General features: G+C 34.1%; 1 protein-coding gene across 1 annotated transcript in view; it reads right to left on the reverse strand.

The window, feature by feature from the left end:
* Positions 1-580: 580 nt before the first annotated feature.
* LOC137924708 (photoreceptor-specific nuclear receptor-like) overlaps positions 581-16,221 on the reverse strand; it is a 53,319-nt gene continuing 37,678 nt past the window's right edge. Inside the window, exons 5-11 of the mRNA XM_068768127.1 lie at positions 11,634-11,748; positions 5,260-5,414; positions 4,320-4,410; positions 2,960-3,068; positions 1,784-1,898; positions 1,364-1,483; positions 581-819 (exon numbers count right to left, since the gene is read on the reverse strand). Of these exons, the coding sequence (XP_068624228.1) occupies positions 581-819; positions 1,364-1,483; positions 1,784-1,898; positions 2,960-3,068; positions 4,320-4,410; positions 5,260-5,414; positions 11,634-11,748 (944 nt within the window). The remainder of the gene's footprint in view (positions 820-1,363; positions 1,484-1,783; positions 1,899-2,959; positions 3,069-4,319; positions 4,411-5,259; positions 5,415-11,633; positions 11,749-16,221) is intronic.

The raw sequence follows: 16,221 nt of genomic DNA on the forward strand, positions 1-16,221 counted from the left end.
ACTATGGCTAAAACTTTTTGATACTTGACAATTTAAATCATGTATTTTTTTATAACTATTGCAAAATTGTGTTGAATAAGTAATTGAATATATCGTAATTTTAACAGATAAAAATGTTAATTTTGTATGTACTATAACAATAATTTGTGGCTATATTCATTGAATAATTCAAGAGCAGTGCACGACGTCTACCTCCAAGTTGGACAGATGACTTTGTTCTTTGTTGGTTGTATTGAAAATCTATGAAAACCTATGCATAATTATAACGATAATCCTTTTTTATATTCATATATTTCTAGTGATGTACACAATTGATCAACATAAATTGTTTTTTTTTTGTTTCAGGCAGAAAATCCTCTTCCCACTAAAACCTTCTTAGAGGTCTTCCATTTTCTCATTAATCGTCATACGGCTGAAATAATAATGATGACAACCTCTTTACATTTCTCCTATGACGTACGTAAGTGATCAATGTAGTAATTTTTCGGGCAGAGAATTTTCTGAATACCCAAAAAACCTCTAATATCCACCCGACTGAAACGAATAATTCAAATAATTACCTTATGTTCTTTGAGCCGGATTAATTCTTGTACATATCAGCCAGAACTTTTTCCATGGGCGTCTGTCCGATGGTTTTTGCGAAGAATTCCCTCTCTAGATGTTGAGGTGTGACAAGACGTAACAGAGGCAGTAATAACAACAGTCTGCCGAACCTCGCCGGCGCTGCTCCGTGTGCGGTCCTCGCATGGGTCATCAACATCACTTGCGCCTGATCCTGCAGGTTTTCTATTTGCAGCGGGTCCTTTAGACCTCGGGTTTCTATAATAAAATATTATTAGCTTTTACTTAATTATCATCTCGTGAATTGTTATTATTATTACAATATTAAACCAAATTTAAATTAAATATTTATACAGGATGATTGGTTAGACTTTAGCAAAACCAATGGTTTTTAAAGCAATCTTAATTACATTAAATCAGGAATACCACAAGGAGCCAAAGTTTTGTCCACTGCTTTTCATAAGCTAAGGAATGAGGATAATAATTAACGAAGAAATCATTTCAAACTTGTCGTTTATGAACGGTTACTTAATTTTCATTAAGTTTTTTTTAATTTGAACTATAAATTCTACCGGAAACATTTCTTATACTAAACAAGTAGGTGCATTTCTCTTATTATTTTAATAGACAAGTTAGTAGACGCAGAGCTACGACTTTACATGAGTAATACCCCCACTGGATACACCGATGACATAGAAAGGTTACAGGAAGTAGCTGGATGCAGGCAGTGCAATCCCGGTCATCATGGCGATCCTTGGCTTATGTATATAGATACACACATATTATGTATTATCCATCTTACCTGATTTAAATAGCACGATAGCTTTCATACAAGCGAACTCCGCCGGATCCACCAGCACGGCTCGATAGCGTGCCAACACCTCACGAAGGCGCCGTAATGTTGCCGAGTTCAAACCGTTTTCTATAAAAGTTTTGTGTTTAAAGATCGAATTTTTTAACTTTTATCTATATACATTTTTAAGAAACAGGTTAAAATATATTTAACTGAAAAGTTATAATAATAAACATGTTTTTTTTTCTCTTGTTTATTATGTAATTTAGTTATTTATTATTTGAATAAAGTTTAATACTATTACATAATAAAGAAAAAGTACCTAAAAATTCCAATTTTAAATTTTAAATATTTTTTTTTGTTTTCGAATTGTAATGTAAGAAGATTCTTCGTTCTGCAGATTAATTGACAAACTCAAGTTCTCATTACCTTGCTCGATTTGTTCGCTGCCAAATAAAGCGGTGCACGCGGCGTCTAAGGGCAAGCACCATTGTATAGCGTTCAACAGAAACAACTCAGACCACGCTTCTTCCAACAGAATTACCTGTAAGAAATAATAATATATTTGTTACGAATTTAAACATTATATACAAAACTTTTTAGCGTCACTTAACTAATGGTAAATTTTCTTTATTCACACTATAATCGGTTGTTTTAATTAATAAATCTTTGTAATACATGTAACATAAAGAAAAACATTCATCACTCGAGGGAATGTCATATAGACAACCATAATATGGAAAAAAAAACGACAATTGCTGTTTGCTAGCCAGTGCTAGTAGGGCTTTTACAACTTCATTAGAATTGCGTTGGCGGAACTGAAGGGTTCGCGAACTTAACAAAATATACTGGCCTCTTTATATTCCAGTTGAGCGATGACGATCTCACAAAGGAAGAAGTTTGTACACTTGTGAGTGTAGAGTGTAGTGAGTATTAGTTGCAACTTTATGTTTAAGTTAATTTTACGGAGCAATGGTAGGAAGGAGGGTAACGGGTCCTGCTTATGATGTGATTTCAGTGGACATTAATAAAAAGAAATATAAGGATGCATTTACACCCATTTTAAAAAGGTGCTTAAGTAACATTTTTTAAGTATAAACCAAATATTCGTTTTGTGTACTTCACTGTCAGTTTTACAGGTTTTCTACATGATTGTTTCAATATAGCATAAATTTAGCCTTACGACTTCTACAACACGCTTTAATACTAGGTTTAATAAAAATCAGTGCTTTAATATGTCAAATCGCAGGGGGAAGGAATAACAAGCGATGAAGATAACGCGTCCGCACCGTGCGAGCAACAGATGCAGAATGTCATTTTATGCTCATGTAAACGCATCTTTAGCGTCTCCTTAGTGATTAAAAAGAGTACATAAGCGTAGCATTTTATAATTTTGGCCGAAGAATAGCCATATTCACATTTAAAAAAAATGTTCTTTTCTATATAAAAATAACAACGAAGCGATGTGATATACTGAAGTTAAAATCTTAAAGTTTAAAAATAATACAAAACTTATTTTAGGATAGCAGAACAAATAATAATTAATAAAAATTCAGTTAATAGAGGTTGTTATTTAATGTCGAAAGGAATTTTTAATTTTCTAACCTGGTCTCGGAAGGCCAAACTGGCAAAGGAAGGTAGATTTTTCGCCCACTTCACCGCCATGAAGAGAAGTCGGGCGGCTGTTTCCGCAGAGCTTTCTACTCCTAAAGGTCTGTGAAATCAAAGTATGAATATATACATATATGTTATAGATATATAAATCTGAAGACAAAGGTCTTGGACTAATGTGTGTTGCAAGTGACGACACGTGGATTATAGACGTGTTCGCAATGGGCCTCATAATGGAGAGAGCAATGGAAGAACAATACTTTTAGTTTCGCAACGAAATCCGATGAGAAATTAGGAAATCCGTAGAAAAGCCAAAGTCAACAACATAAGTCTAAGAATTGGCAGTGGACAGGGCAAATCGCACATGCAACAGGTTCTGGAGTCGCGACCACAATCCCGGTAGACGGGGCGAGGGTAAGTCTCCCATTAGGTGGACCAACGACATAGTTAAGATCTTAGGAAGTCTTTGGATGCAGATAGCGCAAGACCGATCACCGCAGATAGCTTTAAAGGAGGCTAATACCTTTCAGTTGGCGTCTATCGCCTCTTATCTAAAAAGTCTATCTAAAAAGAATAAAAGGGGTACGTTATATGTCTACAAAACTCATTCCTTCAGTTGTAATATTTCTTTGCAAAAAAGTCTTAGTATAATTATAAATTAAAGTCTCAGATGTGACTAAAAAAATACTTTTCTTCAATACTAATGTATTTAAGTCAACAGGGTGATACAACGCCATCTGTTATGTACTTTAGTAAACATACAGAAAAAATTCAAAATATTTTTGAAATTCATTTTGAACGAATAAGACTTTATTACAAATGTAGCAGTGGTAGCTCTGTGGTAGAGGATCGAGAGTGGCGAGCATAGATCGCGGGTTCGTTTCCCTGGAACAATCTTGTATAATGCACACTTTGTGCATTAATTACATAGGATCGCTATTGCTCACAAAGAAGTTTCCAGAACATGAGCAGTAGCGTCCTCTGTGTACCACACACTGCGATCCTCAATTCGCCTACCAAACATGGCGATTATGGTGTATCCCTCCATGGATGTCTTTGAGGGAGGTCTATGCCTTATAGTGAGCGACAATGGACTAAAACGACATTTTTATCTTTTTTATATATTGCATACTTATAAAATATTATATTATTATTAAATGATTTTTACTCGTGTCAAACTTTTATTTTAATGAAGAATCATAGTGACACCTCAAGCCACCACTTGCAGCAGGAGGACAAACGTCAAGACTTCTTACCGCAATAATTGTCGTAATATTTTTATTGATATTGACTACTGCGAAATATTTGTACGTACAACCAGTTTAATGAATTGAAAGCATTATGAAAGCCTCACCTGTATGGCGGGCAGTTCTGCGGGTAGCTGGGTATGGCTGGTGGCGAATATGACGTGGAATCTTCTTCGTTTGTGACGTCAATGCTGTCATCTAGAATTTTGTAATAACAAGCTGAAGTGTATGTAGCATAATCAAATAATTTGATGCTAAATTAAAAAAAATGATTGTATACTCCCAAAATGACTATTGTTTTTTTTAATTTATTTATCAACATAGAACGGTGGTCATTGTCTGCAATGAAATCTTTCAGCTTAATAATTATATTATTGGTCGCGTATGGATCTGGGAAGAGTTCGCAACAATTATAGTTATTTTCTTTTCATTGCCATTTGCATAAACCTTATTTAAACCTTAGTTAGATAATAATATAGTTGACATAATTGGAATGCTTATTTTACAATAAAAATTTGTTTAGTTCCATGACTTCTACGCTAGGTGAAGACCTGCGATGTAGAATGTTAGAGTACCCCGCAGTTTTATAACGACTTCTTCATCAGGCTACGCGTGCTGGTATCGTGGTACAGCAATGCGAAGTGAAAAACTGGCCATAAAGAATTTACTCTATGCAATGGTATATAAAACATATAAGTGCATTGATAATCAAACAAAATTTCGCATTAATTAAAATTAGGTGGACTTAATTGGATAAATTTTAGAAAAAATCTATCAGTCATTGGTGACTGACGCGTCTTAAATGGAAAGGTAGGTGTCATTCATAGATGACTGACGTGACACTTAACGTGTTAATATAATAGAGGTCAAGTTAGCTAATCTCGAGATAAGCTCGCTCGTAAGTTTAATTACTTAGTATTGCGAAGTCGCTGAATTCTTACATCGCTTAGATGGACTCTCAATGAAATGACCGAACAAAGGCCCTCAGACAAGAGACAGGGGACCTCGGCTTTAATATCATTTTTCAGTATCAAAGTAGGAACTCACCATCGCTGTCTGTGTGCTGGTTGTCGTCGTGATGGTCGTGTGAGGAATCAGGTTGCGGCGGCTGCGTTGGTTGCGGTGGTGGAAGTGGTGCGTAGTGGGGCGACAGCAGCGGGTATCGCGCCGGAGATAGCGCCATCGCGAGCGACACCGGTGGACTATGGACCAGAGAAATTTAACATTCCTAACAAACATAAAAGGGTTCTATTAGTAGTAAGTACTATTGGTAGTAGGGCCGTGAGGTTCTGGAGTTTCGGCACGGATCTCTCTAAGACGAGTTTTTTTTAATACAAAAAGGCAATTCAAAAATTTTTAGTTAGCCAATAAACAAGTAAATAAATTATTTATTTAAAAACATTGAAAACTAACTGCAAATAAACTTGTCAACTAGTTGAGATTGAAAAAGTCTCAACTAGTTAACAGACAGACAAAGACTACTTTTCACCGTGATTTTTGTACACAAGGTAGACAAGCGTGAAATGGCAATAATCAATTAAAGTTCTTAAAAAGTTAAGATTCCAACACTTTCTTGCCTCTTCTCTCTTGCAAGCTGAAAGGAATAGGCCCCCTCAAAATATATTTATGGGGAGATATACCATAATATCCACGCTTGGCAGGCGTGTTGTCGATCACAATGTGTTTATATGTTACGTTAAGGACGCTGTTTCGCATCTTCTGAAGACTTGTGAGCAGTTTTTTCAATTATATAAGATTGCATCCCGGGAATCGATCCCGTGACCCACGATCGCTAGTCTCAGTCCTCTATCATTAGGCTACCGCTGCTCGTCATCTCGCAGAGATTGCACCACTGATACACTTTATTAAAGCAATCGCACGCACAATACAATTGTTTTGCCTATAATTCGAATACACCTTTGGTGAATATAAGAGCGGCATAAAACGTATGGGACAGTTATATATAACTTCCCTATGAGTCCCGGACAATCAATTATATAATTGAGATTATTAAAATTTATTTAAAACAAAGTCGGGTATCTTACCCTTAACTGAGAGCGGCAACAGATGTAATTTTCAACAAAGTAATTAAATTTTTTTTCATAACTATTTTGTTCATTTTTGTTCTATACAGAAATATTAGTGACCGATCATACGATCCTAACTAAGAACAATAAGCCTAATAAATTATTAACAGAATTAACCTATGTTTCGATTTCGAAAGTTTATCAAAATACTGCTTGTAATTAAAAATATTTTTTGATTGTGAATGTCATAATGAAATTTTCTTGAAAAAGATATAAAAAATCTACGATATAAATATTATTTAGTAATTGTGCAAGTAGTGACATCTAACGGTGGAAATTGATATTAACATGAGCCTGTGTTCGTATTGGTTCATTTCATCCTAACTCGAATGAAATGAAACAAATAAATTATTAACATAACTAACTATACTATGTATTCATTTAAAATGTCTATCGAAAGATTGTTTTTTTAAAGGTATTTTGTTGAAAAAATTAATATTACTTAACCTTTATAAATAGTGACACCTAGCGGTAAATATTGATACTAACTTGTAACTAAGTTTGTGTTGTTTTTGCAATTTAGCGCTAGATAGCAATGTTAAGTATTGCCAAAAATCAAATTAAATAAGTGGGTAATCTTGATAAAACCCTTCTCTAGTACCTACAGTTAAATTCTAGTTAAAAATGTATGTATACGATCTTCTACAACAAACGAATGTTAAAGAACTACTTTATGGTTATTTACTTTATTACAGCATAACATTCTGTTATTACTAGTAGTAATTTTGTTACTGAATTTCCTTGAAAATTACTGGAGACTGGAAGTCATAAAATTCTCTAATATCTATTCTAAATTTAATAAAATGGGAATTATTGAGATCCATCTTTACCATTACAGAAATAATTAGTCATCACATTTTAGTATGAAAACTTTCTAAACAGAATGATGGGAAATAAATGCTTTAAACTGGTGAATGTACATTACATTCTTTGCTTTGAATTATTATAATGCAAACCCTGTCCAAAAATCAATGGTTTCAGAAATAATAAACAACGTTATTTATGACAATATAGTAAGATAAAGCTTTTTCAAACTTCTGATTATTACATATTAAAATTAATTATTGTTGACTATTTGTATATGCAGATTTTGTACAACCAGAAGTAATTAGCCTGTCGCATTGCAAAAGAGTAAATAAATTAATGAAACATATTACTTTAAGAGGGGACTGGAAATAGGTGTAAAAGCTTCAAAGCTTTCTGCTGTTGAATGAGCTATATATACCTCCTTTTAAAGCTTTTACTTTCATTCACCATAACTACACGCATCATTTTAGATAAGTGACAAAAAAAATTGAATCTATTGCGAAAAACCAACGTCTTCCACCGGTAAACAACTTTTTAATATTGTACCTTTAATTTGAAAATGGAATCCTGTACTCGGCGGTAAGGGAAATAAAAAATAACGGCGGCGGGCGTTTGGCAATAGCATTCGTCATAAAAACTACTTAATCCAAGTGAGTGGATATTCTTGTTACACGAACTCATTGTGAGCGAATTCATTATGCAGATGTAATATTTATAAGGGCAGAGCGACATCTATGGAACTTTTATAGTGTTATGGAGAGAAAGTAAGTTGTTGATTTATTTCGAAGTAGTAGTTAGAACTTATAAGCCTTTATAGGCGTTAAGTAAAAAACTGTGACGTTATTATTCAATAGGCATATATATAAACATAAATTAGGATTCTCCTCCGTCTACTACCAGCTCTGTATAACCTATCTATAAAAGTAAATAGTTCAGAACATATTGATGATGAATAAATAAATTGTAAATAAATAATAAACAGTTATTTATACAACAGTAATTACCTACTGACTTTTAAAATTATATTAAGTACATAACTTAGGTAAATTAATTTATTATTGATTTGGTTTTTCTTAATTCTTTGACGTATGTTGTGGTTGCCTGTCTTTGAAATTGCATTTTTTTTAGTATTTTAAATTGATTTGTATTCCTATGTAATATTGTAAAATTTTGTCGACAACTCATAATAAATAGAATAAAACTATGTCGAAACTGTATTGTAAAAGCGAGTAATTGTTGAAAATTATTGTGAGCTGAACACACACATACAGGATGCTTCTCATTCCGAGCATTATAGGCAAGTATAGAGTTTCTTAAGGGGCCATTTGTCTATGGTCGAGATTTTTGTACTCAATCAAATTAGAATAAAGGAGACAAATTTGTAGACGAATGAAAGTAAACAATACCGCCCAGCAGATTGGCATGTTGTAGTGGTAATGATCAAGGTCTTAAAGTACTGGAGCGGAGACCACAAACCGGCAAGCGCGCCATTAGACGTCCGGCCACGAAAAGAACAGATGACTTATGTAATTTCTTCCGAGGATAAACCAAAGAAAGACTATATACAGGTCGCTTCTAATGGATCCTATTGGAAATCTATATCCTTTTGATAATAACATATCGGACATGTGACATTGTATATCAAGACAAGACTACAATGCAGAAATGAATGAATGCAGAGAAAAGGCGGTGGATACACCAAGGTCTAGTTGCTCTAGACATGTCTCTTTTTGAAGCGCGTTCATTCCCGATTCTATTACGTGAAAAGATCCCGTATATCCTTTTCCAAAGTTTGTTAAGCTATAATATTTATTAGTGTATTTTAATACGTAAATCTGACACGTAGATTATTATATAAAACTGTGGGATTATTTCTAGGGCCAGTCTTGAGGTAGTAACAACACGAAGTGCCGAAGTAGGTGTGTATATTTATTCGAGCTTCGCCCGTATTTATATCAACTAAATAAACAATTTTATTTCAGTGAAATTCCACAGTTTGGTACGCCGCTGATGATGACGTAATATTGCTCCTACAAGACAATAATATCTGAATGATTTAAAAAGAAAGATGTTTAAAAATAACAGGTTTATGATTAGCGCCATTTTGGAAACGTCCTTCCTCAACGCATTTAATTTGCAGATATAATAAGGCCGACCTGTCTATTAATAAGCAAACCCCTGACGTCGGGGCAGGTGACCGTGCGAATCAAGTCTCAAGCGAGCGCGCCTCATCAAACGTGGGGTCGCTTCGGGTGACTGGCTTGAGCAGGCAACGCCGGTTTACATACATGAGTTGCCGTATCAAGATATATACTCACTCTGTCTCTATTACACGATAAAACAAACTGAAGTTTTGGCCTTTTAAATTTTTTTAACAGACTCTCAGTTCTACTCCCGTGGCATTTGAAGATTCCGCTGTTTCGAGACAGCAGTGTTCAAAGGGCGCCTACACTAAAATTAAGGTAGCGAAGTTCGAAGCCTTTTGAGGAAACCTAAACTCAGGCTTTTAACTCTTTTTACACTAAACTTTTAGATCGCTTAGATAGACGCTCTTTCGAGTTATAGATATTGTAGTTAAATGGAAGTCGTCGAGTGAATGTGGTATTAAATTTGAAGATTTATATTTTAAGTATCTAAGAATAGATCGGTCAGGTGGACGCTCTATGAAGTGATAGGACCTCGGCTTTGGTTGTTACTGTTCGATAAAATCTGTTTTGCATTCCTATACAAGAATACACGATAGGAACGAACCTCGATTTGGTCGACTATTGTTTGATTAATAACAATATTTCCATTTAGTAAAGCGTTAGCGCTGGGGAAGAAGTGACAGAAGAAACAGAATGATAGATAGATCTAGTATGATCGGAAGTTAGTAAGAAATTTATTTTACTTGAATTGTTTCTGAAGTAAAAACCACTGCTAAGTACAGTGTGGGATGTATGTCACAAGGTGGCAACATAAACCTTGTTAAGGTTGGAAGACACTGTATACAAGGCACTTGAACTAGTTCTATCAAAAATATGTGGGAGAAGTTTATGTCCAGCGGTGGACATTCTATGGACATTCTATGGATATTCTATTTCATCTATCATATATATTCTACATCTATATTAAAGTAAATACAAAGAGGAATTTGGAGATAAAAATAAAAAAAAAACATAGCTATCGATGCGGGGATACAAGTTTTGTTAATTCATAGAGTTTGAATTTCTTATCCGATCTCTGATTATAATCGTTTATGTCGGATAAATCCGACATACGAGCGTCACTATTCAGCATTGAATTATAATTCAGCGGGCCGCGTTAGTTCTCAAAGCATAATTCGCGCCTCAGTAACACTTTCAGTGCATGACTCCTCTATTGGACACTGGACGTCCGTTTGTGCACTTTGTCGACGCATTCCGTTTTTTATTGTGCAATTTATCTTAGCAATGCATGCATTGTTTCTCTTTCGTTTGTAAGAAATATGGATGGAAAATGATTCTACCTTTTAAATTATTTCTCAAATGAGAATTATATACCTTAGTTATCGATCTAGTAATTTTCTACCTGCTGATGTCTAGACCTTCATTTAGAAAGAATGCATGGGTAATATCCAGAGGCACAGTAGCGTATCTATCGGGATTTTTGCCCAAGGACAAGTTGAATTTCATAGACGAATATTTCAACCAAGAATTAAGCCCAAAATAAACAATCGAGAGTCGCGGTCTTAACTCTTAGGTTACCGTCGCTCTGATGAGACTTAAATATAAATTTTATCTTTTAATAAATGTATCTATATATTCGTAAATGAATCTCTACTTCGCTAGATCTCCTTACCGATCTGTCTCATTTCTTTTGCTAAGTTTCTTAATACGGTTTTTATGCCTAAAAATAAAATAAAAAATATAACGAATTTTACTACTGGACAATCGACAGTTCGCAATGAACTTCGTGCGTTTGACAGATGACGCGCTGCGAATTTCGTATAATCGCTTAACAGGTCCGTCGGTCTATATTTATTGATGACAAAAATGATCACAAGTGAACTTATCACTTCGATATAATTATGACATAGCTTAGCGAATTGGCTAGTTGAAAATATCACATAACACGCAGAACAGGTGGCCGCTAGGGCCTTGAGATTCTGGAGTAGAGATCGGCAAATGCTGTATCGGTGGGCACACAGGGTGGAAGGCGCTGTATGGACGTCGCTTCCAGCCCGTACTGTTATAAACCTATAAGGTAGGCCTACGTCCAGGAGTAGACTTCGTAAAGCTAAAATGATGAAGCATTTAATAGCTGTTAATAAAGTAAATATAGAAACAATTACACAGTATTTTAATTATAATGATTAATTGCATAAATTTCCATGCTGTTCTAACATCCAGTCACGAAAGGTAATTATACACTTTCTCACATAATTACATGCATAGCTAGATCATGGACTGATAAACTTTCTGAACGAGCAGAACGACAAGCAGCACTTGTTAATAACTCATTATGTTGTAAGGGTGTACATTATTACATCTAAAGTGAAGGACATACCCGAAAACGCCGACAGCCACCGCCGCTTCCCTGAGCGCACGTTCCTGGTCCATATCCCGGAGTGCCTCCGGCCGTATGGTCGCCGTATTGCGTGGCTGCCTCTCGTTCTGCACCGCTGTTGAAATGATGTCTTTAACACTAGGTTTACCACGAATTCATAAATGAAAATTATAACTAAAGACATTAACTACCAACATTTTTAACAATTAGTGACTGTGTAATTATTGGTTTATTCAAACCCTTTTATACAATATATGTATCACGACAAACTTGACGTTGGAAAGCATTTTCTTATTTGGGTGGTGCAAAGATAAATTAATGTAGGCTGGTGTAGTAAGTGAGTATCATAAAAAAGTAAGAAAATAAAAAACTGAAATGAGAAGGAAAATAAAAAAGGAGGTAAAAAACATAATAGACTACAAAATATTATCGTATATAAATAAATTATAATACATACATTAAATATATATACATATATATATTTAAATATACATGTGTGTGTGTGTATATGTGTATTCATGTATATATGTACATGTCTATGTATTTAAATGTGTGTGCGTACTTTTCGTTGTAACTGGGGTATGATAATGGTGCGGAAATTTTTAGTCCACGAACTGAATTTCGATTAAGCTGTACAAAGCCTAAATCGGTAGGCAGCATAACTTCAAACATCAAATCCTAAAATCATTGGCTTCAGATATAATAAATATCGTATTTATAACAATTAAAAAACGTTTTCACGGTTCAAATTACCACATATTAAAATTTATTATTGTTTATTATGTCTTTGCAGATGTACTGTAGAAGTTATGGGCATATTGCATTCTTATAGAAAAATAATTTAATGTAACATACACACAAGGAAATAGGTTTTAAAACTATAAAGCTTTTAGCTGACAAATTAATCTATTTTAGCTTAAAAGCTACATAATAACCCTGTGTAATAAATATCATTTAAACGCGTAAAAATCTTAAAATTTTCTTTCGTCAAACATATACGAGCACGTACCTATGGCGTTTTATAAAAGAGTTTGTCTGTAAAAGGTGCGCGTCCGACGTCAGAGGGGCAATAAAATCAAATAGAAGTCCTCTGTCCTCTGCCTCCCTCGGGAGGGTCGGGAGGCTGCATCGATTGACTTTAACTAGGATACGGTACGTGGTACCCGGCGGCATTTTTTTATTTTTATTTCGCGTTGGTTAATTTTTTAGTTTTCCACATCGAATCACCGCCATATTATTTATTTATAACTATGAATTTTTCTATGTACACCGGGTGACCGCTTATATAAGTGTAAATTCTTTAAAGGGGTGAATTTATTGCTCATTTGCTGTCAATTATTGTATAGTACACCTTATCCAAGTATTCATACGAATATTTCAATGACAAGAATCCTTGGCAATAATGTAGCTTGATTATTTTGATTTCATTTAGGCTGTATCTCATAAAGTCTATATGTATAAATAAGTAATATTAAACTTTATTAAAATATGTTTTGTTGTGGAGTTCCTTTCTGCTTTTTCTCCACAACTAAAACACCGAGCAGAGTAGAGTCAAATATAAAATAGATTAAATAAAAAGACGATTAATAAGTTCTGTTAGAAGTTGTAATGTTGAATAAAGGAATTTTTATTATCATTACGGTATTCCCCATACAATAATTTAAGGTGTCAGAAATAATGAATAACATAATTATAATATAGCAAGAAAAAGTTTTATCAAAATTCAAATCACTACAGATTAAAATTTATTATTGTTTACTATTTTAGAAATTTGACGTACCGCATTCCAATAGAGAAAAAATAATTATTTCAGAACATAATGCTGACGAATAACCTGTACATTCACTGCTTTAAAATTTTATTACATGTATTACTAGTTATTCAAAGATGGTCACAATGACTGATATAGCGCTGCTCTTATTTAGCGGTGATGACCAGAAACCAAGTCCGCTGGTATTTTTTATATTTTAGTAAAGGCACGAGAAATGGTCTTAAAGAAAGAAATTTTGAAAAATTTTCGACAAATGTATTAAAAAACATACTTTTCTTTTCCCATATAAACGCACGGAGACCTTTTTTCGTCCTTCGTATACCATAACACATAATAACTATAATATAAGCAAATTGTTAGAGTATAGTCTTACGGAGTAAGAAATATTAACCTTATTTTGTAAGTAACCGTTATTTATCAAGAAATCAAACTTATAAAACAAGTAGTTTATAACGGCTTTTTTAACCGGTTAGTATCACAGTCAATAGTTTTTTTTTTTTATTAATTCTAATTTGCATCGCTAGTGTTTTTTTTTTACAATATTTATTTTTCGCTTTAACTAAACGCAAACAGTTGGGAGAGGGTTGCCGCTATTTGATGCGGATCTTTCTTCTCCCAGCTGAGAGGCACGGCAGCGTTTTATAATTTTATACAATTTTTCTTACACACTTTTCTCTTATGGGTAAATACAGCTATAATTTATACATATTAACAATACAATTTGGAATACTCAATTATATATTAGTTGCTACATTTTTTTATTTCAAGTCGCTGGCGCTACAGACCGTTAAATGCCTTGAGATTTGGGACAATATGCCGGGCCAATTCATCAAAAGATTCCGCTGTAGATTTTTTTCTTGAGAAGGTCCGGTAAGTTGAACTGTATATGTGGTATATTAAGGTTTTCACATAAGGTCACGTGGTTACGTCTTTTGGATGCGAATCGGGAGCAGTGTCTGAGTAAGTGATCAAAAGTCTGTACTGTGGAGTCGTCACATGGGCAAGTCTCATTATCGATTATTTTAAAATAGTGCAGGTACTGCTTGCAGTATCCGTAACCGCTTAATAGTTGTCACAGTTAATAGTAGTGTTGAAAACTGTATATTTGTTAGAGATATAACCTAAGTATTGATTTGCTAAATGCGAAGCTTTCAACTTTCAATACGACACATTTCGTAAATCTTATATTCGACTAAATATAACAACGTCTTAAGAGATTCAAATTTTTCGGCAGTTTAAGCGACAACTCTTACTTACTTGTGATGTCGGTACGCTTTTATTTCAACCCACCAATAATACTTACAAATATGCATCCATCAATAAATAAAAAAATTAATCAATTTTTAATAAGTTCTCCGTCGCGGTTTATATTAATTATTAGATTTTTCAACGCGATCACTCCTTCATATAGATTTAAATAATCACCTATATTGAACAGTAATAGCCCAGTGCTACAGTACTGAGACTTGAGATCATATGTTACGGGTTTTGTTCCCGGGATACCATCTTATTTAATTCACACTTGTGCATTAATTATATATAATTACCACTGCTCACAAATATGCTTCCAGAGGAGCAGCGTCCTCTGCGTACCATAATACTATTGCGATTGCCAACCCGCCTGCCAAGTGTGGCGATTATAGTATTATCCCCATAGATATCTTTGGGGGAGGCCTTCGCCATGCAGTGGGCGTCTATAGGCTGTAATTATTTACATTATAACTGCATGGTAGTGTAATACATAAATGTATCTTGGCTTTTATAACAATATGTAATAAGTATAACGATTTGAAATCAATTTTTAATGTAAATAATTTATAAAATATAGATTTTTTTATTACCCGGGTTATATAGTAGACCAGTATAGACAGACTTAGACTGCCCGGGTCGAATGAAAGAGTATAGCTTTATACACGGAGCCGGGTGTTACGTGACCGTACCCGGCTCGATTCACTGCCCGGATAACATCGCGATCAATCATATCCGGCTGGATTTTATACTCTCGGAGATGCTTACGTGAGATACATTCGCGCAGTGAAGTCTTTTTAATATTTCGTTCCCGTTTTTTCACAACAAATGAATCTACCTCAAGCGACTTCGTATTAATTAATATCTCTTAACGTTTTCATTGATTACAAATTTAGTTAACTTAGGCTAATTATCCAAATAGGCCAAATATCATAGTTAAAAACCCTATCGCTATCCTAGAAAGAATTGCTTTGGTGTGATAAAATATTTTGAATTTAGAACAACATTGTACATATAGCAATACTGGCAAATGAAACTGAAATAATTCAGTCTTTACATTCAAGTTTTTGTCCTGTTCTTGTTTACATAAAATATTATTGTACTATTGTACTAATGTGTATTACAAATGTATTACGACATTTAACAAGAGGTACAATCATTTGAAGGATGGCATCAGCATCCTCTGCGTACCATAATACCACAGCTATCGCCAAACTACCTAATGTGGCAATTATGGTATATTCCCTCACAGACACCTTAGGGGGAGACCACTGTCTTTCAGTGGGCGTCTATGAAGCAACGACAACGACAATAATTTTTTTCATAACACTTAATTGTGTTATGTTAGTAATTGTAACAACTGTTGGTGGTTTCATTTCGATAAAATAAAAAAAGTACTTAAGTATAAACAAAAACATTCAAAATAAATTTAAAAATAATACAAATTCTGTCTTTAGTGATAGCTATTACAACATCTCTGTTTTTAATTAATGATTTATTATATACAATACTTATGTTATAATAGACCACTGTTGGACATTGGTCTACCCTCACCCATTTGCAATTGGA

Source organism: Battus philenor, unplaced genomic scaffold (genome assembly GCF_028537555.1).
Source record: "Battus philenor isolate CCGP_79_NKW_IND1 unplaced genomic scaffold, ilBatPhil1.0.hap1 SCAF_24, whole genome shotgun sequence".
Classification (NCBI taxonomy): Eukaryota; Metazoa; Arthropoda; class Insecta; order Lepidoptera; family Papilionidae; genus Battus; species Battus philenor.